A 25576-nucleotide genomic window follows, 5' to 3' on the forward strand; every position below is an offset into this window, starting at 1 on the left:
CTGAGTGTTCTAGAAGGCTCTCCTGGGCGGCAGTGTTCCCTGAACGTCCGGGGCACAGCACTCAGAATAGCGCAGAGATGGGTCAGACGCAGGTCGTCTGCGTTCCAGGAGGTCTCGTTCATGCGACTGTGTGGGGGCCGAGAGACGCTCTGGTCTGAGCTCACAGTTTTACGTTCTCTCTTTAGAGACCTTTCCCCAAGTCCTAGGATCGCTCACTATCGTTTCTCTTTGGAAGCCTTAGGGCTTTGCTGTCGCTTTGTATGTTTAAATGGGCCTGCTGCGTCATTTCCACTGACACTCTGCGCCCAGTGGGGGTGCAGGGGGCTCTTCCTTGAAGAGCTGGGAGGTGGGGGGGAAGCACAGGTTCCTGAATGGGTGGGGCAGGGGTGGAGGTGGGGAGTAGGGATCGACCTTGCAAGTGGGTCCAGCTGCCCCCCTCTGGCCCCCACACAGACCAGCATGGAAGCCAACCCTGGGAAGACCCTGCCCCTGGGCCCCGCCCACACTGACGGCTCTGTTTCCCACCCGCAGTGTGCCGGGGAGGAGGACTGGGTGGACAGCCGGACGGTCTACGTGGGCCACCGGGAGCCCCCGCCGGGCACCGAGGCCTACATCCCCCAGAGGTACCCAGACAACAGGATCGTCTCCTCCAAGGTGAGTGTCCACCCGGCACTCCCCCCCTGGCTCCTCGGGCACTCAGAACTCCCTGATGCTGGGACCACCCCCCCACCCCGAGTGGCCAGGCTGCACGCTCATCGCCCCACCCCCTGGTCACCCCCCCAGAACATTGTTAGGGTGTCACAGCACGTCCTCCTCAGTTTGCTGTGCTGATTGGTCGTGGTCCAGAGGAGGCCCTCGGACGGGGACCTGGGACCTGAGTTCGGAGTGCTGGACCTCTGTGGATTCAGACCGGGGTGACGCTGAAGGCTAGACACACGATCATTTTCATTTAAAAACAGCTCAGGTTGCGGAAAATACAGCTTAGCTTGTAAGAAATAAATTTACAAACAGGTTTGGAGAATATGTTGGTGCGTCTGTGTCTTCCTGGAAAGAAAATGTTCATTTCTACCTTAAAAGACTGCCAGCAGTGATTCCTGAAGTGCACAAACGCCGGAGCTCAGTTAGGTTTCCAGCCTGATCCGTTGTTGGCGATCAGTGTTTGATCCGTGTTCTGCTCCCTTTGGAGAAGGAAAAGCAAGAAACGACCTCAGATGTGTGATCCCTTCCCTTTGATTCTGACCTCACACCGAGCCCCCCAGCCAGGGCCTGCAGGAACCTCAGCCGCGCACCCCCTGCCCCAGACTCAGAGGACGACGGGCCGCCACCAGTTCACAACGCGGTGCCTGGGCACACAAGGCGTGTGGCCCCAGCTCTGCCCTCGGGCGCCGCAGCATTAGACACGCAGCTCAGGCTGTGCGGTCTCTCCGCCCATACAGAAGCCTGAACTCCTTGGGGCCTCCGGGCTTGCCTTCCGGGAGATTGTGCGCTTTTAGGGCACCCGAGCACACCTGCACCGGAGCCCTGTGAGGCGCAAACGGCCACGCCTCGCCGGTCTCCGGATGCTCTGGGTTTCCTCTCTGCGGCCCACAAAGCAGAGTCGCACTGGGCCGCCCCTGTCTCCCCGGCACCACGTGAGGAGGGGGCAGCCAGGCAAGGACAGAACCCAGAGGGGAGCTCCCGGTGAGGACAGAACCCAGAGGGGAGCTCCCGGTGAGGACAGAACCCGGGAGGGGAGTCCCCGGTGAGGACGAAAACCGGGAGGGAAGCCCATGGTGACGAAAGAACCCGGGAGGGGAGCCCACGGTGAGGATGGAACCCAGAGGAGAAGCCCACAGTGAGGACAGAACCCAGAGGGGAGTCCCCGGGCCAGCTCGCGGCTGACGACTCACGCCCGAGCAGACGCCCCCATGGGCTGTGGTGTGAACCGGACAGGAGGCGGGGATTGTGGTCTGGACTCACAACTCCCCGAGTTGTCTGACGGGAAAGCGATGCTCCACCCGCCTCAGACGTCTCAGCTCCAGCGCAGCAAGAAAGCACCCACGTTGTTCCGTGCTGTCCTGCTCTGGGATTCAGTACCGAGGGCTCTGGTGTTAGGTTCTGTCCCACGATGGTATCGGCGGAAGGCAGGACCTGACAGACGGATGTGGGTCAGAGTGCATCACTGTACCTTTTATGCAAAGTATTACCTTATATTGTGGCCCAAGTGTCAGAGCAAGTATTTAGACCGTTACGACTTAGCAGAGATCGAAAGCGTACGACTGGCCCGCTGTTGTCTATTTGCCAGCTCTCATGTGTGCAACATTTTATCCACACGGTACTGACGATCCGTGCAGTCCTGGCTGTTTAAACTGTCTCACTGGATTTTCAGTTTTCATGCTGTACGTTGTCAGAGGTTAACAACCCTTTTCCCACCATATTACTGATAGTCAGCAGTAATAACTTATGATGGTCATTTATTCCGTAAAATATGTGGATCACACAACATAACATCTAAGCTGCAGTACAGGCCTCCTACACCCGGGAGGAATAAAGTAATCATTTAGGTGGTTTTAAGTTCCAGATCTGTGTGGTTCCCTGGTAGACTAGGGTTTAGGAAACGGAAAGGGCATCCTGAAACAGCAACATTGAGATAGATTAATACTGATCTGCACGTTTGGAAGGTGGTAGAAGATGGCCCTCTGCAATAAATACATGGCGCTTTCTAGTGTGGAAACTTGCGAACACGCAGGAGAAGCGGGGGAGGAGGGCCGCGGGCGTCTGCGCCCGACCGCCCGCTGTCTGCACGCACCAGCAGGCGGCCCACTGTGTCGTCTGTGAATCTCTTTTCTACCTTGAGACCATTTTGAAGCAAATCCTAAACGATGTACAACTTCCGTCTATAAATATTTCAGCAGATAAAAGATGGGGTTTTGAGTAGGAACTCTTCCCGCTAATGTGACTTTGCACTGAGTAGTTTGTTAGAGGTGGGAACGTGTTCTGACTTCCTGGGTGGTAAGTGTGCTGGTCTGGGTCCTGGAGACAGGGTGGGCTTCACCGGATGGAGCCTGGAGGGCAGTCCCACTTTGGGATCGGGATCTCTTGGAAGGGAGCATATAAAGACTGAAAGATCATTCTAGGTTGGTCACAGAATCACAAAAACGAGATACAGATTCTGTGGTGTGGCATGTCTTATGTTTCTTTTAATAGGTCCTTTTCAAAGTTAGGGAAAATAATTTCCTTATGCCCAAGAACGCTGGACTGGGTAGCCTTTCCCTTCTCCAGGGGATCTTCCTGACCCAGGAATGAAACCAGGGTCTCCTGCATTGCAGGCGGATTCTTTACCAGCTGAGCTGCCTGGGAAGCCCTCCTTACGGCCCACTTAAGACAAAATACATCTCTCTCAAACACTTTTAAAGACTGATTTGTTTGTGCTTTTTCTCAAGTTATAGAATCTCAACGACCCTGTCATTTCTGAGACCAGTTTGGGCTCGAACTTCAGTCCTCACCACATTCCTTTAAGGCACAGGCTATTCTTTTATTTTTCTTTTGGTCTCGCTGTGCGGCATGTGGGATCTTTGATCTCCAGCCAGGGATTGAACCCACGCCCCCTGCAGTGAGAGCTCCAAGTCCTAACCACTGGACCGTCAGAGTAGTCCTTGACACACGCTGCTCTTTTAATCATGTTACAGACAGAAAGGGTAGAACTCAGGCATTTTAGCAGTGAAACTCTTCTTGAGCTACCTTGCGTTACCTTGAATTATCTGGGACTGGGTAATTCAAATACGCTGCTTCGGAGTCCGTGTTCTGTGTTGGCAGTTTCTCTGTACAGTCAACAAGTTGATAAAAAGTCTACAAACACTCTCAGCTTTGTTTTGTATCAAAAACTAGTCATCTTTCCCTTTAAATCCAGGGTGGCCTGTCATGTGGCAGAATAATACTGTGCAGAGTAAAGTGTGACCCGAATGACCCCGTTCTGGTTTTCTTTTCTGCAGTACACTTTCTGGAACTTCATACCCAAGAACTTATTTGAACAATTCAGAAGAATAGCCAACTTTTATTTTCTTATCATATTTCTGGTACAGGTAAGGCTGGCCACCTCTTCCTGTTGCCCCAAATGTAAATATGAATAAGTGACATTTATTCTTGGATGATTGACTGGTTTGCTGATAAAGAGGAGCATGGGCTTGGTGCCCCTTTATCTACAGACCCGTCACCTTCTTTCTTCAAGAGCAAGCGTGTTGGTTCAGAGAGACCTGTTCACTAGAACATGGGTGTGAGCCCTGTGTGTGTGAGCCGGTCCGGCTGCCTTCTGCCCTCATCCTCCAGTCCTGGTGGGAGGCCAGGAGCTTCCTAACCTTTAGGGGGACGTACTCGCTAAGCTCCACGTTATCCCACGTATCCACTCCCCACATCACGACCTTGTTGTTCAGTCACCAGGTCGTGTCCGACTCTTTGCGACCCCGAAAACTGTAGCACGTGAGGCTTCCCTGTCCTTCACTATCTCCCTAAATCACGTGGATGCTCCTAAAAAAAACATGGAAAGGAAGCGAGTTAAAAGAAAGAAAGTGGAAAACTCGGTGAGATGTGGATAAGGAAACAGGCCCGGTGTGCTTTCAGATCGGCAGCCTGACTTGTCTCAGTCAGACAAAATACAGTGGAAGGACTTTAAAAAGTTTCCCCCACAGTGATTTGTGTAAATAGTGCAGTTAAAGTGTGGCCCCAGAAGCAGAGGGTGAATTGAAATGACACGTGCGCTGGCATTAGCCAGTGTCTTTGCTGCTGCTGACATTCCGTGTAACAAGGAGAGCGTCCCTCGGTTTTCTAATAAAGTAGGACGGTTCACCTCGTATCGTTTATCTCCAGTGGTGGGATAGAATGGGGTGACACCCAAGTGAGTTAGCATCAGTCAGAGTGGATGCTGGGAGGTGTCCAGGGCCAAGCAGTCCATCTAAAGCCCGTCAGAAGGGTTTCCGAAGCCGACTCACCCAGCCTCTGTTCCCCGCAGCTGATTATCGACACGCCCACGAGTCCGGTGACGAGCGGTCTCCCGCTATTCTTCGTCATCACGGTCACGGCCATCAAGCAGGTGAGCTTTGCAGACGCAAGTGGATGGAGAGGAGGAGGGTCCCACAGAGGCTCTGCTACGGGGGCTGCGTGTCGTCCAAAGCAGAGTCTGCTGACTTGTTTCAGCCAGTTCACGGGACGCTCGGCTCACCTCTGAAAGTTCACGTCTGTAATTGGTTTAGATGGATTCTTGAGTTAAAACGAGGCAGGTTGTGTAATTCAGTGCTCATTTGCTGCCCTGAGAGTTCGAGGAGGAATCTGTCGTCCTCACGTTGAGCCGCGTGCAGGTGGCCCCTGAGTTGCCTGCCCGCTGCGTCCCCTGCTGCCCAGACCCCGAGGAGTCGCTCCTGCAGAGGGTCTGAACGTGGCCCCACACGTCGCTCAGCCGCGAGGAGTCGCTCCTGTAGAGGGTCTGAACGTGGCCCCACACGTCGCTCAGCCGCATGACTCCTCACTCAGTGTGGAGCCTGCCATCCTCTGCAGCCCTGACTGATGAGCCAGTGACTGATGGGAGAGCAGTTTGCCTGCTATTCCCGTGATCTGTTCACTGGTGGTTAGTGCTTAACCATCAGCGCTGTTCGGTTCCCACCATTTGGAAGAAAGCTGCGAGCCTCACTGTCCAGCCCCCTCCTCCAGCCCCGGCTCCTGGCAACCGCCAGTCCACTCTCGGCCTACCCTGGGCGTTCTGTACTAACAGAATCTTACCTTGGTGGCCTTTTGCGCCTGGCTTATTCACTGAGCATGTTCTCAAGGTTTATCCACTTGTAACGTGTGTCAGTGATTCACTCGTAGATGAACAATGCTCCGCTGTGCAGACAGACCCCGTTTTATTTATCCAGCACCCGCTGATGGATATCTGGGTGCTTCTGCTATTCCGGCTCTTCTGGAGAACACTGCCCCGAGCAGTCACGTGGAAGCTTTGTGTGGACATAGCTTTTCTGTTCCCCTGCGTGCATGCAGAGGAAGAGAGTTACCCTAATGTTGAAAGCATTTTCCAAAGTGGCCGCAGCGTTTGACCTTCCCACCAGCTATGCCTGAGTTTGCAGCTTCTCCACGGTCCTGCTGAGGCTTGTTGCCCATCTGCCTGGTTTACGCTCATCCTAGTGGACGTGAAGTGGTAGCCACTGTGGTTTTGCATTTCCTTCGTAAATAACGATGCTGGGCATCTTTTCATGAGCTTATTGGGCTTTGGTAAATTTTCTTTCGAGAAATACCTTCAAGTCACTGGCCCGTTTCTAACTGGATTGTGTCTTATCCCTGAGACAGTTTGTGCATTCCAGACACAGGTCCCTGAGATGCAGGTATCTCCTGCATACTTTGAGCACGATGATGTCTGCCCTGAAATAATTCCTGAAAGGCAGCATCTGAATTCTTGGTGGTCACGTTGCTGACAAAGCCGTGCTCTCTGTGTTAGTCTCTGAATAAGCACTGGAGGCGCGTCACAGGAGGCGTGGTGCGCGCGCTGCCCTGAGCGGTGGGCGTTCACGGCAGAGCGACTCCCCCCGACCAAGAGAACGTGAAGAGCCGAGTCTCAGGGCCACCTTCGTGAGTGTGAGGCCAGTGCCCTGCCGGCCTCCACGGTGAGCGCGTCTGGACTGGTCAGCGTTTGATCCAGAACGGGAGCGGCATCGAAGGCTTCCCTTGGGACCGTCTGGGTTTTGCTTTCCACTCGCCAGTGATCGGCACGTACAGATTTGGACGGCGATATGATGTGACCTGTTGCCCATGAAACTGGCTTTGAATGTGGAAGTCTGAAAAGCAGATGGAATGAGAATGTGGCCGAGCAGGCGTCCACGCACACTGAAGGGGCGTGTCGGGCCATCTCGGGGACCGTGTGGGGGATCTGATGAGCCTGAGACGAGCCTGCAGGGACCCGTGTCACGAGTGGAGCCTGGTCTGTGCACTCGACACACCCTCTGTGAGCCCCTGAGGGCCAGGCCGGGGGCTGGAGACCCCAGTCCTGACCTGAGCGGGCTCTGCCCTGAGGCGTGGTGCCATCGAAGCCGAAAGACCGTAGCGCAGGGGGCGTCCCCATCCCTAAGGGGGAGCCCTGGAGCGTCCTGCCCTGTGGCCATGCTCCTGGGGGTGGGGGGCCGTGCAGGTGCCCAGCAGAGGGCAGTGGCCGCGGCTCCCGGGGGTGAGACCTTCCTGACACCTCGGCCAGGACGTGGTGCCAGGCGGGTGGGGGCGCTGCCCTCTGCAGCCGGGGTCTGCCCTGGCTCCACCCGCGGCAACCGGCCGGCAGCCCCGAAGGGCTTGAGGAGGTGGAGGATTGGGGGCTGGGCCCTTCCGGGACCACCTGGCCCTCAGCGGCATGCCAGCCCCCCGCCTGCATGTCTCCCTGCAGTCCTCCGGGCTGAGTCCCGGCTCCGGGGCCGCCTGCCGCCCGCCCGCGTCCCCCTCAGCCCTGCTGGGCGTCCTGGCCCCGCTCCACGTGGAGAGCCCCTTCCCCGGGGACCGCCGCCCGGCCTCCCCCGGGCGCGGAGCAGGCCTTGAGCGTGGCCGCCCAGCCGGAGCAGGCAAGGGCTCACGGGCGTCTCTCCTGGGTCCCGCAGGGCTACGAGGACTGGCTGCGCCACAAGGCGGACAACGCCATGAACCAGTGCCCCGTGCACTTCGTGCAGCACGGCCGGCTGGTGCGGAAGCAGAGCCGGAAGCTCCGGGTGAGTGCCCCAGGCCCGCGGCCATCGTCCCTTTGGCAAAGCTTCTGTCGGAGGTTGCTTTAGTCGCTGGGTGCAGACCGCCCCTTCCCCAAGCGCTGCTCCCTTCGGGCACGCTCCTACCACCGTTTCCAACCTCTTTGTCCTGTGGGTCAATTTTTAACGCTGTAATCGACTATAGAGCAGGTTTAGGGTCTCAGCGTCCTGGGCGGTAGGTGGGTCCACCTCCAGGACATGTCTTTACGTAGATGGAGTTACATAGCCTGTACCCGCCGGGCTGGCTTTCCTCTCACAGTCGAACTCCCTTGGGGCGCGCCGAGGGTGGGCATCTGGACACCTTTCTTTCCTTGGAGAGTCCATGGGGGTGGACCGGGGCGGGGCCGTGACAAATAAAGCTGCTGTGAGCATCTGTGTAGAGGTTTTTTATGTGAATATAGTTTCCATTTCTCTGGGTCGTCATGGGAAACCCCTTCTTAGTTGAGCAGGAGCAGCCCAGCTGCGCCCCGGAGAGCCTGCCCTGCCTGTCCGTCCCCACCAGCTCTGTGTCTCAGCATCCCCAGCCGCGCCCCGGGGAGCCTGCCCTGCCTGTGTGCCCCCGCCAGCTCTGTCTCAGCATCCCCAGCCGCGCCCCGGGGAGCCTGCCCTGCCTGTGTGCCCCCGCCATCTCTGTGTCTCAGCATCCCCAGCCGCGCCCCGGGGAGCCTGCCCTGCCTGTGTGCCCCCGCCAGCTCTGTCTCAGCATCCCCAGCCGCGCTTGGCGCTGTCGCTGCTTCTTGCCTCCGTGGCCCTGACCTCCGTGTGGTTTAAGTGTGCGCCTCCCTGGTGGCCGGCGAGCGGCTCAGGGCTGCCTGCCTGCCTTCAGGGCATCTTCTTCCTGAGACACCTCTTCCTGCGGCTGTTGCCTCTGTTCATTCCGTCAGTCAGGTCCAGCTCTTCGTGGTCCCATGGGCTGCAGCGCACCAAGCTCCCCTGTCCTTCACTATCCCAGCAGATGTTCCTTCTGCCCAGAACTTCTTTTTCTCTGGGGTGTCAGTCACTTCAGTTCAGTCGCTCAGGCGTGTCCGACTCTTTGCGACCCCATGAATTGCAGCACGCCAGGGCCTCCCTGTCCATCACCAACTCCCGGAGTCCACCCAAACCCATGTCCACTGAGTCGGTGATGCCATCCAGCCACCTCATCCTCTGTCGTCCCCTTCTCCTCCTGCCCTCAATCTTCCCCAGCAGCAGGGTCTTTTCCAGTGAGTCAGCTCTTCGCGTCAGGGGGCCCAAGGATTGGAGCTTCAGCTTCAGCATCGGTCCTTCCAGTGAATATTCAGGGTTGATTTCCTCTAGGATGGCCTGGTTCAGGATTTGTGGCCCTTGCCCGCGTCCTGCTTGGTTCATTGAGGGCTTTCACTGTGGAATGTTGAGAGTTCACATATTCCGGATGCTCGTCGTCTGCCAGAAACACCTTAGCGGGGCCTCTCACTGAGCAGAAGCTCTTCATTTTGATGAAGAGCTGACTCCATCTCACTGGCTTTTCCTTGTATGGATGGTGTTTTTAGCGTCGAGTTAAGAACTCTTGGCCAAGGCCTGGTGGCCAAACACTTTCTCCTGTTTTTTTTTTTCTTAAAGTTTTTATAGTTTTAGATTACGTTCCTTGTCGATTTTGTGTTACTTTTTCGTGGAAGTCCTCTTTGCCCAGAACTGCCCGAGCACTCCAGCCTTGTCTGTGAGGAAGGCTGTCCCTCCTCCATCGAGTCCCTCCTCCACCTTTGTCTAAAGCCCGTTAAGCCCATTCTGTCGCGATGGTCTGTGCCGGTCTTCTGCTGGAACCACACAGTCCTCTTCACTGTGGCCACGTCCCCGGCCTCACATCCACGGGCTGACCACTGACCTCATCCTCCTGGATGGAGTTCAAACATTGCAAAATATTTCTATCTTAGCAAAATAGAATGTTGCAGAACATTCTGTCAGCATGCCCTGTGGAGTGTCCAGGGTCTTGAGTGTCCAGGGTCTGAGCGTCCAGGGTCTGAGCGTGAGCGTCCAGGGTCTGAGCGTGAGGGTCCAGGGTCTGAGCGTCCAGGGTCTGAGCGTCCAGTGGTGCGTCAACCTCCCTGGTCTCGCCTGGGTTCGGGCCACACGCCCCGGAAGCAGCTCTTCTCAGCCGCGTCATCTACACGCTTTCCTGCCGGTGATGCTGTGCGGCGTCCGTGGGAGCCCCCGCCCGGGGCCCGCCCCGGTCCGCAGCGCTGCCTGTCGTCTGTTCTGCCCGCCCCGGTCCGCAGCGCTGTCTGTCGTCTGTTCTGCAGGTCGGGGACATTGTCCTGGTCAAGGAGGACGAGACCTTCCCCTGTGACCTGATCTTCCTGTCCAGCAGCCGTGCGGACGGGACCTGCCACGTGACCACCGCCAGCCTGGATGGGGAGTCCAGCCACAAAGTAACGCGCCTGCTCTCTGCCCATGGGACCCCCTCCTTCCCCCGGGATCTGTGTTCCTGTGGCCGGAAGCTACATGGGGCATGAGGCTCTGCGTTCAGGGACACCCCCCTTCCCCCGGGAGCTATGCTCCTGTGGCCGGAAGCTGCGCGGGGCGTGAGGCTCCGCGTTCCGGGAGACCAAGGACTGTTTCCTCTTTGTGTCTCCTCGATCCCCACTTTCTTCTTCCCGCGCCAGTGCCCTAACCCTCAGCCTCTCCAGGTAACAGAAGCAAGTCCATGTTCCTTTTTAGCTGCTGCTTAGCAAGGGCACCCAGTTAAGGGTGTAAGGAAGAAATTGTTAGAATTCGGAGGTTTTCATTTTACCTGTCAAAGTCAGTGACTTCACTAGACTGGAACTGTATGAAAAGTGAGTCTCGATTTTGCCCGCTTACTACTTCTTCAATGAGCATCTTTTTGTTAAAGTATCTTAGTAAGGATTTTCAGAAATTATGATTCATTTCTTACACTCAGTGTGGAGTTCTGTACTGGCAGCTGGTACTGAACAATTTTAATTAATGATCACAAACGAAAAGCACATCGCTATTAATTTTAAGGTTTTCACTGTTTTGAAAACACGGATGCTTGCAGGGAGTTTATGAAAGTGAGCCTGGCCCGTGGGTCCAGCATTTCTGAGGCTCTGGCTCCCGTGGACACAGGAGCTTCCCCGAGGGACAAGCCCTGAAGGGCACCCTGCTCCTCCCCTGTGGATGACCACAGTCTCATCACATGAAGCCCGTGGGGTTTCCACACGCTCTTGCGTTTTCTACATCCCGAATCCCAGGGGAGGGAGCCTTGTGGCACAGTCGTCTGTACGGAGAGCAGTTTTGGGTGGAGGTGCTTGGTGTTTAGTGGCTGCCGGAGCTTGAGGGGCCGTGTCCGCTCTTCCCCAGCCCAGGTGAGCCGTCCGCACCCCCACCCACAGCGGGACGTCCCTGCCCAGACGTGGCCACCTTTCCCAGGAGCGGATGCTGTGAGCGTCCGGTGCATCACTGAGGTCAGGGTGAAGCCACGCCCGTCCACACGTGGCCTGTGGCAGACGTCTGTGTTTGGGCTCCTGGGCTTAGGGCACCAGAGTCGTCTCCTCGAGCAGAGGAGGGGCCCTGCACTGCTCACCTGCCGAGCTTTCCTGTCCATCAGATATGGACAGAGCTCTCGTGAGGACAGTTTAGAAGCTCCCCAGCGCAGGACGCACCGGGGCCCTCACGCTAGCCGGAGGCTGTGATCACGCCCCCGTCATTCTGATTCCTCACCCGCTTGCCCGAGCTAACTCGTCAGGGTTGCGGAGGAGGTGGCATCCTCCCAAGCCAGCCCGCCTGTCCACCGTTCTTGGTGCCCTAAGGGCCCATCTTCGCAAAATGGGGTCCCAGACCAGCAGCACCAGCAGCCCTGGGATCCGGTTAGAAATGTGGTTCTCGGGCGCCACCCAGACCGTCGGCCTCAGAGACTCTGGGGCAGGGCTGGGGCCGTGGCCTCTAGTCTGGACAGATGAACCCAGATGTCTGCTTCTGGAGGAGAATTGGGTTAGTTGAGGACATTGGCTAAGGACACTTGGCTTGCGCCTCTCAGATGCAGGAATCACGCACGGTGGTACCTATAGTTGTGTAACCGTTTTACCTCTGCAGACACTGTCTCATATGTAGCCAGGCTTTGTACTCAGGCTTATTTATGTGCATAAGCACTTAGACACCGGGGCTGCCCAGGATGGGGGTACGGACTGCCCCAGGACGGGGCTCCCACTGCGGGGAGATTATGTTGCTTGTTTGGCCTGTGACTCCCATGTCCTGTCTGTCTGCAGACCCATTATGCAGTTCAGGACACAAAGGGGTTCCATTCGGAGGAAGACATCGACAGTCTCCACGCAACCGTTGAGTGCGAGCAGCCCCAGCCCGACCTCTACAAGTAAGACAGCCTCCGCCCGGGGGCCCCCGCCCCCGTCCCCCAGGGCCTGGCTCCTGGCTGGTTGGGGGTGAGTGTGTGTGCATCACCGCGGAAGACCAGCTGGTTGGGGGTGTGTGTGCATCACCGCGAAGTCTAGCCCCCTTCCAATCTGTAGCTCTCTGTACAGATGCTTGAAAAGGCTTCATGGAATAAATGTGTCGAAGAAAAATGAATTTTCTGTGCTTTGAGGAAGTGATTTTAAGGAATGTCATTTAAGTCATTGCAGCTGTGGGCTAATTAGGGCAAGTAAAAGCGGGGCGGGGAAGAAGCATGGTTGAGCCCCTCAGCCTTGTGTTCCCGGGAGGACCTCAGCCCTTCTTAGAGAGGGAGGTACCGGGTGGGGGCGGTCCAGGAGCCAGGGTCTCAGGTCCTGTCCCCCCCCCGCCCGCCCACCACCAGGGCAGTGACCTGACCCTCCTGCCCCCAGGTTCGTCGGCCGCATAAATGTTTACAACGATCAGAATGACCCTGTGGTGAGGTGAGTCCTCTGCTTCTTATGAAGGCTTGGGGGTTTCATGTCTATCGTTCAGTTAAACGTGGTTCTTTTCCTGATGAGAGCTGTTCGTGGTGGTTGTCCAGTGGGTTTGAGGGGGTCCTGGAGAAGGAAATGGCACCCCACTCCAGTATTCTTGCCTGGAGAATCCCATGGATGGAAGAGCCTGGTGGGCTACAGTCCACGGGGTCGCAAAGAGTCAGACACGACTGAGTGACTTCACTTTCACTTTCTGACCAGAGTCTGGGCTCTGTCCCATGGCTGGTTTGAGGGGCTCCTTTCTGAACAGAGTCTGGGCCCTGTCCTCTAAGGGGTTTGAGGGGCTCCTTTCTGACTGGAGTCTGGGCTCTGTCCCGTGGCTGGTTTGAGGGGCTCCTTTCTGACCAGAGTCTGGGCCCTGTCCTTTAAGGGGTTTGAGGGGGTCCTTTCTGACTGGAGTCTGGGCTCTGTCCCGTGGCTGGTTTGAGGGGGTCCTTTCTGACTGGAGTCTGGGCTCTGTCCCGTGGCTGGTTTCTCTCGTGCATACGTCTGGATGTGTTAACACACTAACGACACTGTGGAGAATGTTCTCCCGAGAGTCTGCTGAGGGCCTCGTCACAGCCGGGCAGGGCAGGATCCCCCCTCCTCAAGCAGGTGATGGGGAGGGTGTGGTTCCCCATTAGAAACAGCTTCCGTAGCTGAACAGACTATGAGGCCGAATGGCTTCTGACTCGGAGGCCGTCGGATCGGCTGCATGAATCTGCTCGTGGTCGTCTCCAGGCACCTTCTTGCCCTGGACGTCGGGGACGTGCCTCCTGAGGGCCCGTTCCGGGTTCACGCCCACCAGGGATGGGGAACCTGCCGCAGGGGGTGCACCGTGACCAGCCCAGGTCCCAGGTGGGCATCCACAGCCAGACCGCTGGCCGCTGGGAGCTGACTCAGCCCCGAGGCCTCAGACCCCGCTCGGCCCGGGCGTGGGTTCTGCGGCCTCCGCTTCCCAGGCCTGGGGACATTTCACCCGCACGAGGGGTCGGGGTCTACACTGAGGGGACTGCCTTTGAAGTCGCTCCTTTTCCACAAACCCTGCTGGCCAGAGATCATTTTTCTTCCAATTCAAACGTCTCCAGATCGCCAATGTTCTGGTGTCACTGTGTGTATTAAAGAAAACGCTGGCCCGGAAGTAGAAAAGAGAATGGAAACCAGGGTCAGATGAGTAGCTGTGGGGCTTCTCTCCTTGAGAGGCTCCAGGAGTTACTTGTTTTAAGGAAGCAGTTGGCACCCTCTTGGCATGTTTTCATCACCATTCTTCATCAGCAGGTTACCAAGTGCTTTCCAGAACCTATGCAGGCCTTGCCTCGGTCTTTCTTAAATACATATGGTTCTCAAAGTGAATGACTGGTTAGTGAGGAGAAACAACCTGTATTCCTGTGCCTCGTGAGGATTAATTTGTATTTGAAGGAGGGTGGATAGATTCAGCTGGCTGCATAGCAGCAGTGGTGAACCTGGAGCAGTCAGCACTGCCGCTTTTCCTTATTTGATATTCATACAGAGTTGACGGCTGAGTCTCTTGAGAGAGAATCACTGTTACTGTATTTTGATACATTTTCTAGTTTCGCTTTTTTTAGTGTTTGTACTAAAGTCCGCAGACTTTTAATATTTGGATGTTTAAAGGTGTTTATAACTTTGTGGTGTGGGCAGGTATGAATTGTATATCCAAGTTCTGGATCCTTTCTGAGTGATGTTTCTTCATCCTCCGGTCCAAACCAAGAGCAAAGTACTTTTAAAAGTAAGTTATTTTTAGACTCCACAGAGACACTGTATAAAGGGCCGTTTGTTTCCGTAAACACCTTGGACGTGAGCTGTCGTGTTTGCCGACAGAGGCTGACAGTGCTTGAAACAGAAATGGACAGCACGTGTGCCCCAGGGCGCCCCGTCCCAGGTGGCTGTCCGGCTGGGGGCCATGCCCCGAGGCCACGGACACCCCTGGGCAGACCACTGGGGTCAGGGTGCCCCAGCCAGCGTGCCCAGCTGGGCAGTCCCTCCTCCTCGTCTTCTCCCTGATGTGGTCCTGAGCCAGGTCGGCTGAGTACATGGGGTGCGTTTAAGTTTATAGTGTTCAGTAAGCCCTCAGCCTCCCTTGGTGAAAGGAAATCAAACGTCGACTGAACGGGAAGCAAACTCCAGCAGATTTTCCCCTTTGCCCCAAACCCCTTTACTCTCCGAAGAAAGTCAGGAGAACACTGCATGTGGCGACGCCAGTCAGTCTGAATCTGCTTCTTACTCCCCTCCGCTCTTGGGAAATGAGAAAACGGGATTACTTGGTCAACAGAGCGGGGCACTGGCCCTGAACCCCTAAAGCAGAGAGCTTGTCGGCTGTTCAGGTGACTCGACTCACTGTTGAGTCCCAAGTGCTTGTTTCCACACGGGTGGTTTCCAACTTCCTCGGCTGCCCCAGCACAGCAGTGCGCGGGCCACAGCAGACGCGCAGGCCAGCTGCGTCCAGGGCCTGGGGCCTGGCTGCGTGCTTGTGGGTGCCTCGCTGAGCCGTCAGCGCCCTCTGAAAGCCAGACTGCGGTAATGTGTGTGAACTCCCCCAGGATGGGCTAGAAACAGCTCAGTGAGTCGCGGGCACCGCTTGGCATCCCCCACGCAGCCGGCCTCAGATGTGAAGCCTGCTGGGCGGGCTTCCGGGCTGGTCCGTGGGGTGGCGCTTCTGGGAGGGGCCCTGGTGCTGCCGGTGGTGAGACCCTCACTGTCCCTAATGGAGCGGTGGCAAAGCCTCGGGGGCCGCCCAGTGGGGCCAGGGCCCGGATGGAGCTGACTGTGGCACTCTCCCAGCAGACGGTTCTTACTGTCCCCAGGGAAAGAGTGCCTGCCTTTCCTGGGGCTCGGCTAGAGTTCGCAGTCCAGATACAGGCGGACCTACACTGAGATGGTCTCCTCGTGAAATGCAGTGTCGAGCCGGTGAGCTGCTTCTCCAGTGTCCTGTTTCTGATCGTCCGTCTCTTTGCAGGCCTTTAGGATCGGAAAACCTGCTTCTTAGAGGAGCCACGCTAAAGAACACTGAGAAAATCTTCGGTAAATGTTTTAATTAGTGAATTATTAACAATAGCTGCTAAAGCTACGGGCCCGTAAGCAGGTAAAATCCGTGGAGGTACCCTGAAAGTGTCTCTTTGAGGTTCTGTGGATTTATGGTGGTGAAAATTGTCCTCACTAAGGAAACCAGTCTCCACGCACGACCACAGGCCACAACAGGGACATGTCAGGGCGCTGCCTGCGTACTGAGAGCCTGCAGTCTGTGACCCAAACGTGAAGTCGTGCCTGTGAAAGGATCCGCTCACTGCGGCTCTGCAGGGAGTTCCTTTAATGGCTGTTTCTTTGTTAGTAGCTTCCATTTCCACTGGGTTAATTTTTATGTTTTAACTGATACACAAGTGATACTTTATGTTTTAACTGATACACAACTAATGCACTTGTGTCTTATTGTTGGGAAACCCAAATTACTAAAATCTGAACTTTTTTTTTTCTTTAAAAAGTATAGATTGCTCTCTATGTATGCAGGAGAAAAAAAGTCTCTGGTCTAAAGAATCTTTCTGTGTGACTTTTTCTGAACAGCTGGCTGGCCTAGAAAAGTGTAAAGTGTGATTTGCTTTGCCCAGAACCCGCTAGGGCCTCTGCACGAACCTTGCTGTGCAGACAGAGGCGCACAGCTGAGCCATCGCTCCACGAGCCGCTCTCTGCTTTACAGGCGTTGCTGTTTACACGGGCATGGAGACCAAGATGGCGCTGAACTACCAGTCCAAGTCCCAGAAGCGCTCTGCTGTTGAGAAGTAAGCTTGTGCATCCCATGGACTGAATCACGTAAAACGCCTGCAGCCATACCACCCTAATGCACCCGACCTCGTCGGAATCATCACAAATCCGAGACTTGACTGCCGCAAACCCCGGCAGCTGTGGAATCGGATTTCTCTTGGTCTGATCAGCAGCTCTTTCGTGAGGTCTGACAGACGGTTGGGCCGGTGATTCAGATCCTAGGCCGACTACCTTACTTCGTGGGGCTGGAGATGCCTTGCACCCAGCCACCTCTGTAACTCCCACCTGAGTGCGGACACCTGGGTCCAGGTCAGCTGCCGATGCCCATCAGGTCCTCCTGTGAGAAAGTTGAAATTAGGTTGCTTTTCTGATGTGGTTTCACTGAGGAAAGTGTGAGCAGAGCCAACAGCCTTCATTAAACAGTAAAGTCCTTCTGATAATAAGTCAGGACAGAGTTGGGTTTGTAAGAAAATGCAGCCCAGGTGGCGTTGTCTTTGCCTCACAAAATACAGTGCGTCCCTAACCTGAGGTGGACGGCTGAGTGACCACGTGTTGTGAACTAAAGAGATACTGGCTCCTTAGTGATTTGGGGGTGACGGTCGGGGCACCATTGTCTGCTGCTGGGAAGTCGACCTCGAAGTGGGGTCCTGGGTCTCTGCCCACCTGTGGCTGCTTCATCTGTGGAGTTGGGCCGTCGACTCTTACTGAGGAAGGATGCTTAGTTTCCAGATGTCTGGATTGAGAAATAGGTCTCAGATACTGGAAAATCAGACCTCTTTCACAGGCTCCTGAGGACTGGCTAAGGACTCAGCGGTTTTCCTACTCAAGGCGTTTGCTCGCTCCCTCCTGCCTCCCTCCAGCTTGGGAGCACACTGGTTGATGCTTCGTGGTAGAGGACGTTGATTCCCGGGGGTTGTGTGAATTAAGAGCCCTAGACCACACAGAAGCCCCCTGAGCAGGGCGGCCGTGCCCTGCGCTCCTGTCCGCCAGGGTTCCCTGCCCCCAGCTCTGTCCCCGTGGCCCCAAACTCAGGCCAGCGCCCAGAGCGGCCTCAGATGCAGACGAGCTCGCCGTTTCCGCTTTGACGGTCGGTCGGGGGTGGGGGGGGTCCCTGTGAAACCCTTTGCTGTGTCGCTCCTGTCTGCTTGCGTCGTGCTCACTCTGACATCCGACGCCCAGCTCGGGGTTCCTGGGGGAGCAGGCGCTCAGTCTCCACGACTGTCTTGCGTTTCAGGTCGATGAACACGTTCCTCATCGTGTACCTGTGTATCCTCATCAGCAAGGCGCTGGTCAACACCATCCTGAAGTACGTGTGGCAGAGCAAGCCGTTCCAGGACGAGCCGTGGTACAACCGGAAGACGGAGGCCGAGAGGCAGAGGAGCCTGGTACAGCAAGGCACCCTGCGGGCAGGCGCTGTGGACGCCTGGGGGCACGGGGTGATGAGCTGTTGGTGGCAGACAGTGACAGAGTCAGCTGCGTCCACCCCCCGCCCCCCATAGGCACCGGGTGCTCTGCCTTCTTTGGGTATTTGAATATTCAGGTCTGGAAAAGTATCAGCTTCCATCCTAAATTCATAAGGACGAACCTTAAACGTTGGGAGTGTGGAGTCTTAACCACTGGGCCACCAGGCAAGTCCCCAGTGTGTTAATTTAATTAAATCTCCTCTACTTAGGGGCCTCCCTGCTGGCTCAGATGGTAAAGCATCTGCCTGCAATGCAGGAGACCCGGGTTCGATCCCTGGGTCAGGACGATCCCCTGGAGTAGGAAATGGCGACCCGCTCCAGCATTCTTGCCTGGAAAATCCCGTGGTTGTAGGAGCCTGATAGGTTACAGTCCATGGTGTCTCGAAGAGTCGGACACGACTGAGTGGCTTCCCTTCCACTTCCACTTCTGCTTAGAATGGTACAGTTTTCTGGCTGGGCCTACCCCATCTCCCAGCCTGGGCGCCTACCTCCTTCCTCTGTTCAGCCTCCCAGGAGACTGAATGGCTCAGAAATAAGGATGAAACTGGACGGAAGCCGCTTGTCCAGACCTAAGCTTGGTCATTTGTCGGAATCTCAGAGGAAACCGAATAATCCCACTGTTCGGGGTCCTCCGGGCTCTCGGCGGGAGGCCCCCACTGCCTCCAGGTGTGACTCACGAGTGGCCCACCCCCACCCCGCCCACCAGCAGCGCAGGGTGGGGCCGCTCCCGGCCTGGGCGCAGTGGGCGGACAGAGGAGAGCAGGCGGCCCCCGACGCCCCAGGTGGGCTTCACCTTTGGGTCTGAAGCACCTGTGTCCGGCACCCGCTGGGCTGGGCCAGCTGCGCTGAGCTGCGGCTGTGCAGCGCTGGCGGTGACCGCGCGCCGCCTCAGTTCCTCAGGGCCTTCACGGACTTCCTGGCCTTCATGGTGCTCTTCAACTACATCATCCCCGTGTCCATGTACGTCACCGTGGAGATGCAGAAGTTCCTGGGCTCCTACTTCATCACCTGGGACAACGAGATGTTTGACGAGGAGTTGGGGGAAGGGCCGCTGGTCAACACCTCGGATCTGAACGAGGAGCTGGGGCAGGTCAGTGTCTCCGGAGCTGTCTTCTCTCGCCGGCTGGCAGGGGAGCCCTCACGCCTGCCTCCTCGGGTTTCCAGAGGCACGTGACTCTCAGCCTGCAGCAGACGCCCTGGGTGTTCGGAGGGGGACGCTGCCATCCTCGAGCAGATATGACTTACACCCGAAAGACGGCAGCAGAGCGGCTTCCCCGCCTTGTGTGACAGTGGGGATGCTTCTGTGTCGACAAGTTAGGCAGACTCGGGACGTTCACTCACGACACCGGCTCACCCGTGGCCGTTCTAAGCGGTTCTGAGTCCGCATTTCGAGGGCCTGAATTGGGGTGAATCGGCAGTGAGCGCTCAGCTCCCCCAGCCGTCCTCTCAGGCCTCAGGGCCCGAGGTCATCACTGTCAGGGTGGGCAGAATGAGCCTGAGCTTTGGTCTCTGGTGTAAAGAGAGTTCAAAACCCCTCCACGGAGCTGCTCCAGGCTGCCAGCTTGGGGCCTGAGCTCTGCGCTGTCTTGACCTGCTGAGTGGGCGTGATAGCCAGGACCTGCCCTGCAGAGGGCATGTGGGTGGGATCCCCGAGCAGGAGCCCCATGGAGGGCGCGGAGGGTGGGGGCCGAGCCCCTGGGGGCAGCACTGGCAGCGGAGCCGCGCCCGCAGGTGGAGTACGTGTTCACGGACAAGACTGGCACCCTCACCGAGAACAACATGGAGTTCAAGGAGTGCTGCGTGGAGGGCCACGTGTGCGTGCCGCACGCCGTCTGCAACGGGCAGGCACTCCCCGATGCCTCCACCATGGACATGATCGACGCCTCCCCAGGCGCCAGTGGGCGGGTAGGTGACCGTGCTTCCCGCCCGTGTCCTGCCCCCTCCCTTCCCAGGGGCATGTCTCAGGACACAGCAAGGGCACCTCCTGTCCCGGGGTCTGGGACAGAACCAACTCTCCCGTGACATGTAGGAAGAAAAGACGTGGGTGCAGGCGTCCCCGGTGAATCCGGCCGTCACGTCGGGGCTGGAGACAGCTCACGTCACACTTGGGCTGGGTCACTGTGGGCTAAGAGCAGGGGGTCCTGCAGACCATGCGTGCTCACGCACGGACACACTCACAGGGACCCAGTCACAGACACGGACACACCTGCACACCAGGCACACGTGTGCTCACACGAGCTGTACAGCTGTGCACACGCTTGCACGTAGACACGCACACACGCAGCCTGCTGCTGCCGCTCCGGGGGGGCCGTTGCCCTCGTCAGCGGTCGCCCAGGAGGCCCTTCCAGAAGCCTGAGCCTGCCGCCTCCCTGAGGTCATGTCCATGCCGTCTGGCCTGGGCTCCTGCCACCCCCGGAGGCAGCGCTGGCACCCCCGCCCCCGGCGGCTGCAGGCCCTGCTGTGTTGGTCGCCGTCTTGTTTGGGCTCCTTCTGTCTTAAGCGGACGTGCTTAGAGCTGTGGGTTGTGCTGTGTTTCAGGAGCGGGAGGAGCTGTTTTTCCGGGCCCTCTGTCTCTGCCACACCATCCAGGTGAAGGACGACGAGGAGGTGGATGGGCCCCAGAAGTCACCGGACTCGGGGAAGCGCTCCGCGTACATCTCGTCCTCACCCGACGAGGTGGCCCTGGTCGAGGGCATCCAGAGGTGCGTGGCGGGCGACTCCGGTCCTGGAGGCGGGGTGTTCCGGGCACTGTCCACCGTCACCGTGGACGTGTCCTGGGAGCATCCTGACCAGGCCCCTGGGCCTGGGGCGTCTGCTGGGGTGGGGGCCAGGCGGTCCCTGCCTCTGGGCTCAGGCCTTCCTCTGACCCCACGGCGGTGGATGTGGGTTCCTCCTGCTGTCTTAGACAGTAGTCTTCCTCCTGACTTCTGCAGTAAACTAGAGGCCATTGCAGACACTCACAGACACTTTTAAGATGCAGTCTTCCTCGTCCATCCTAAAAAACTGACGTCCAGAGAGGTCAAGCAACTCCCGTAGAGTCACCCCGCATGAGAAGGGCTGGGCTGGATGCGGGGGCGCTCTCCCCGCTCGCTCCTGTGAGTCCCGCCCTGCCAGCCCCTTCAGGACTCTCTTCTGTTGCTGCCTTGCGACTCGGGGCTCTATGCAGACACTTGGGGAGACACTTCTCTCCAGGAGCGTAATTTCACGTCTTCCCGTTCTCATCGCCGATGACCCTGGTTTAACTCTGAAGGTGCGGGATTCGCTGCACGGCACAGGGAACTAAGCCAGAGCCTCACAATAACTTGTAGCAGAATATGAGCTGCAGAAAGAGCAGGTCACACCGCTGTACACCTGAAACTCACGCCATAGCGTGAGCCAACTGCCCTTCAGTTAGAAAGCCAGTGAGGGCACTCCCCCTCCCCTTCCCTGCCCCCGGAGCATGGGCATCGGACACCCCTGGTCTAACTGGAACCGTGTTTTTGTTGTGAACTAAACGCTGCATCTTCCCCTGCAATTTGAAAGTGATATCAGTGTGTATGTTGCGTACCTAGGGAGATTTCTCAAGGCGAGTGAGATTTAGCTCTTCTTGGAAAGCGAGCGCTCAGGCACTAAGGCACATTCAGTCACAGGGACCACGCCCGAGCCGCCTCTCCTTCAGCAGCCAGCTCCCGCCAGGCCAGCGGGCCCTGACCCACAGGCTCCAGCGTCTTTGTCCTGTCAAGGCTGCTGCGGTGCTCGAGTGTGTATCTGCCTCCCTGAGCGCCTTGCCTCAGGAGCCAGGCCCGTTTCCTCCAGCCCGTCGCTGGGCCGGTGCTGGACAGACGTCACGAGCCGAGTGCCCTGCGGCCCCATGTTGAGCTGGGCTGTGGTTTCCTTGTCAGTAGACCGAGTGTCCGCCTGGAGATTGACAGGCTCCCAGAGTCCTAATTCTGACGTCGTAACTGACCCCTGAGGGGCCCCCCTGATAGTAGAGACAGGGCCCGGTCCCCAGACCTGCTGCCCTTCAGCGTCACCAGAAGAACGCAGCTCATCACGTGCGAAGCGCCGAGTGGCCACTCCCACGTCCAGTTCCCTGGGCTCATGGAGAGTTTTCTCAGACAGTGACTGAACTCAGCACAGACTGCGCTGTGCAGCTTGCAGTCTCCGTTTCACTGGAAGCATTTCTTCTCCGAAAGGAAAGCTTTCCCGAAGTATGAAACAGAAAAATCTGTGAGGAGGAAAGAGGGCCACATTAACCCCCGGGTTTGTCTGCCCCGCAGATTTGGCTTCACGTACCTGAGGCTGAAGGATAACTACATGGAGCTGCTGAACAGGGACAATGACGTCGAGAGGTGAGGACGCCCCTGGACGGGAGGGAGTATAGCGTTGTCTTCCCAGCGTTTTCTCACCGGGGAAAATACCAGGTTCTCTGTGCACCCCATGACTCGTCCTCCCTCTTCTCGGTAACGACCCCAACAGCCTCGCCAGAACGCCTGGAGAGTCTGACTCAGACGCTTAGAGGCGAGGTTGGGTGGCGGTGCAGCGTCCGACAGGCTTGGGTGAAGCCATGCTGCGTCCTTTTTACTGCTGGAGTTTGGGAACCTTCTAGTCCGTTCTGACACCTCGAAGCCATGCTCTGACCCCAACAGGAGGGAAGACGTGAGCCCTCCCCCAGGAGTGGCCCCGGGACCCTGCGTCCTCAGAGCCTGTTCCAGGCTGTGGAGCGCAGGGTCCTGTAGAAACACTGAGCAGGATGGCCGGCGGGGGGGCGGGGGGGGGGGGGAGGTTCACTTTCCATATCGACCTTCCAGCACTGTCCAGCCTGACAGTGCTGGTCCCGGGACACGTGGTGTGTCTCGACTTTGACTTGGATGATGGGGTTGTCCGTCTCTCCTTGGTAAATAGGCATTAGTGGGCTGTCATGGGGAGGGCGCAGTTGGTAAGGAATATAACCTTTGGTGACGATCTCAAAGAAAGGGGTCTTTAAATTTCTGTTCTGGCAAAGTAGACTGCCAGGGTGTGGGGGAGGTGGTGAACCCTTGACTCCAGAAGGGGCTTCTGGGTTCTCCAGCCAAGGTCAGCTGCGGCTCCTCCCCAGAGCACGTGGGGGCCTCCGGGCGCCGTGGTGTGACCCCTGGGAGGGCATGACCCTGCTGTCCGGCTCCTGGTCTCCAGCGGGGCAGGCGGGTGAGACCAGCTCTCAGACCATCAGCACCACTTGCTGCCGCCAGGGGTTCCTGGGCAGCCTCACAGCCGGGCCCGGCTGACGCCCACCCGCTCCTTTAGGGGCCGTGTCACCCGCAGGGGAGGCTCGCCGTCACCCAGATGCTGTGACTCACGGAGCGAGATGATCGTGAAACGAGTTTCCAATCTCTTTCAGGTTCGAGTTGCTGGAAATTTTGAGTTTCGACTCAGTGAGAAGGCGAATGAGTGTGATTGTCAAGTCTGCCACAGGTAGACATTTCTCTTGCTTCGCTTTGTCAAGTGGTCCATTGTGGCTGTGCTTTCTTCCGATGCCTGAAGCCTGTGAGGCGCGAAGGATTTAACCATTGGTTCGCCCTTTAAACACATGAATCTGCACCAGCTGTTCACCTCCAGCCCTGTTTGGGCCCCAGCATCTTAGGCTGGCTGAGTCATCCTTGGATTTTCCCTCGAGGGGAAGTCCGGTGACCCGTCCCGAGGCAGCTCCTCACCCACCCCTCAGTAAACACACAAAGCAGCCTGCTTCCTGGGTCCCCCACCCCATCCGCGCCTGCAGACCCTCCCCTGGGCTGGACCCCCCACCTCAGACCCTCCACTGCTCTGGACTCTCCCGCCTCAGACCCTCCCCTGGTCTGGACTCTTCCCCCCTCAGATCCACCCCCTGGTCTGGACTCTCCCCCCTCAGACGCTCCCCTGGTCTGGACTCTTCCCTCCTGGTCTGGACTCTTCCTCCCTGGGATGGACTCTCCCCCCTCAGACCCTCCCCTGGTCTGGACTCTCCCTGCTCAGACCCTCCCCTGGTCTGGACTCTTCCCCACTGGTCTGGACTCTCCCCCCTAAGATCTCCCCCTGGTCTGGACTCTCCCCGCTCAGACCCTCTCCCAGGACATCTCCGTGGCCGCCTGTCGGAGGCCTTCGTGGCCTCCTCGGCCTGATAAACTGTCAGCTCTCCCGCCCTTTCTGGGCTGCAGGCGTCCTGAGCGGGAGACTACACTTGGTCAACAGTGTGCCCGCCCCTGCAGTGTCTGGCGCTCGGCAAATACTGCTGGGCTCGGCTTGCTAACTCCATTTCCCGTGGCATCTTACCAAGAGATGTGGGGTCCTACTCGCTTTTGTTTCTTGAAACTAGACCATACCAGGCTGTGTTTTTCTCTTTGCAAACCTGCCCGGCGAGCAGGCAGATGGAGCCGCTGCCCTGAAACTGTAAACAGAGCCAGCCTGAAGGCGGTCCGAGGGCCCGTGGGAGGGTTCCACGTCACGGGGTCCTGGGACCGTGTTCACTGGAAGTGCCTGCTCTGTCTCCTGAGCTGTGGGGACGTCAGGGCGGCTGCTGAAGCCCTTCCTTCAGCAGTACCCCGGGATCCATGCGCCATGCCCTGGGGGACACGGGCAGCTCGGGGCTGGTTCTCTGACCCGCATGGCTCCCTCGCCTCCAACCGGTAGTCAGACGTGACAGCTCCACCCACGAGACTCACACCAGTGAGCACCGCGAAAGCTCAAATGCTTTATGTCGACGGTCCTGTAACACGTGGCCACAGGGTCGACGGGATGTGGGCAACGCACCGCCCATCGTGTTTGGAGATGAGTGCCTGGTCGCCTGTGCTGCCTCTGGGAGCGCTCGGCTCATCCAGGGCAAAGGTGTTTGGCTGCTGAGGTTCACGCTGTCACGCTCCTGTCCTGTGACTCCCCCTGAACAGATGTGAAGTCTAGGAGGTGAACCGTCTTGGCACAGTCTGTGAGCCGGCCCTCACGGCCACTGAGGCGGAGAGTGACGCCCTCCTGCGCACACCCCTGTGCACACACTCTCCTGGGCCGCCCGGAGCACCGTGCTCACACCCGGGGCTTGCTCACACCCTTGTGGGCGCACTCTCCTGGGCCGCCCAGAGCACCGTGCTCACACTCGGGGCTGCACCGCAGCATCTGCACAAACAGCTCCACTTCAGCCGTGAGCAGCGTGGCCGAGCCCGGAGCAGGCGCTGGGGTGCAGAAACCGAGAGCTGCTGAAAGCCCTTTCCTCGAGGAGATTTCCTGGGGCACCTCTGCGGGCTTCATGGGAGAGGCCGGGCTGTTGGAGCCCTCCGCGGCAGCAGTTACTCCACAGGGACACTGACTGTTTAATCAGAGAAAGTGTGAAAGTGAACGTGTTAGTCACTCGGTTGTGTGACACCCCCTCCCACCCCGTGTACTGTAGCCCACCAAGCTCCTCTGTCCGTGGAGTTCTCCAGGCAAGAGTCCTGGAGTGGGTTGCCATTCCCTCCTGTGTTAATTAAGGAAGTTGTTGTCTAAGCAGTGATTCCTCCCCGGCGTTTTGACCGGCCGCACAGAGTGACGGCCTCCTGGGCAGGACGGAGACCAGAGCCCCTTCGGCCCGGAGCTTAGCAACCCGCCCCGGAAGCCGCTGCAGCCACGGGCGCTGCCTGACCCCAGTGCCCGCCCAGTCGGTCACAGCCGTGTGTGTGCACTGCTCTGGAGGCGTCACCTCCCAGTCGTTTACGAGACCGGAGCAGCAGGGGCTAACGCCGCTGCCCAGCGCCGTCTCTCCGGTCCT

General features: G+C 57.8%; 1 protein-coding gene across 1 annotated transcript in view; it reads left to right on the forward strand.

The window, feature by feature from the left end:
* The first annotated feature begins 459 nt into the window (after positions 1-459).
* Positions 460-25576, forward strand: part of ATP11A (ATPase phospholipid transporting 11A) — a 49938-nt gene continuing 24821 nt past the window's right edge. Inside the window, exons 1-15 of the mRNA XM_052650056.1 lie at positions 460-654; positions 3972-4061; positions 4985-5065; positions 7599-7706; positions 9995-10123; positions 11957-12060; positions 12527-12577; positions 15585-15649; positions 16320-16401; positions 17619-17769; positions 18740-18937; positions 19579-19752; positions 20386-20549; positions 22107-22178; positions 23207-23280. Coding sequence (XP_052506016.1) covers positions 460-654; positions 3972-4061; positions 4985-5065; positions 7599-7706; positions 9995-10123; positions 11957-12060; positions 12527-12577; positions 15585-15649; positions 16320-16401; positions 17619-17769; positions 18740-18937; positions 19579-19752; positions 20386-20549; positions 22107-22178; positions 23207-23280 — 1738 coding nt within the window. The remainder of the gene's footprint in view (positions 655-3971; positions 4062-4984; positions 5066-7598; positions 7707-9994; positions 10124-11956; positions 12061-12526; positions 12578-15584; positions 15650-16319; positions 16402-17618; positions 17770-18739; positions 18938-19578; positions 19753-20385; positions 20550-22106; positions 22179-23206; positions 23281-25576) is intronic.

This window comes from Budorcas taxicolor, chromosome 12 (genome assembly GCF_023091745.1).
Source record: "Budorcas taxicolor isolate Tak-1 chromosome 12, Takin1.1, whole genome shotgun sequence".
NCBI classification, from domain to species: domain Eukaryota; kingdom Metazoa; phylum Chordata; class Mammalia; order Artiodactyla; family Bovidae; genus Budorcas; species Budorcas taxicolor.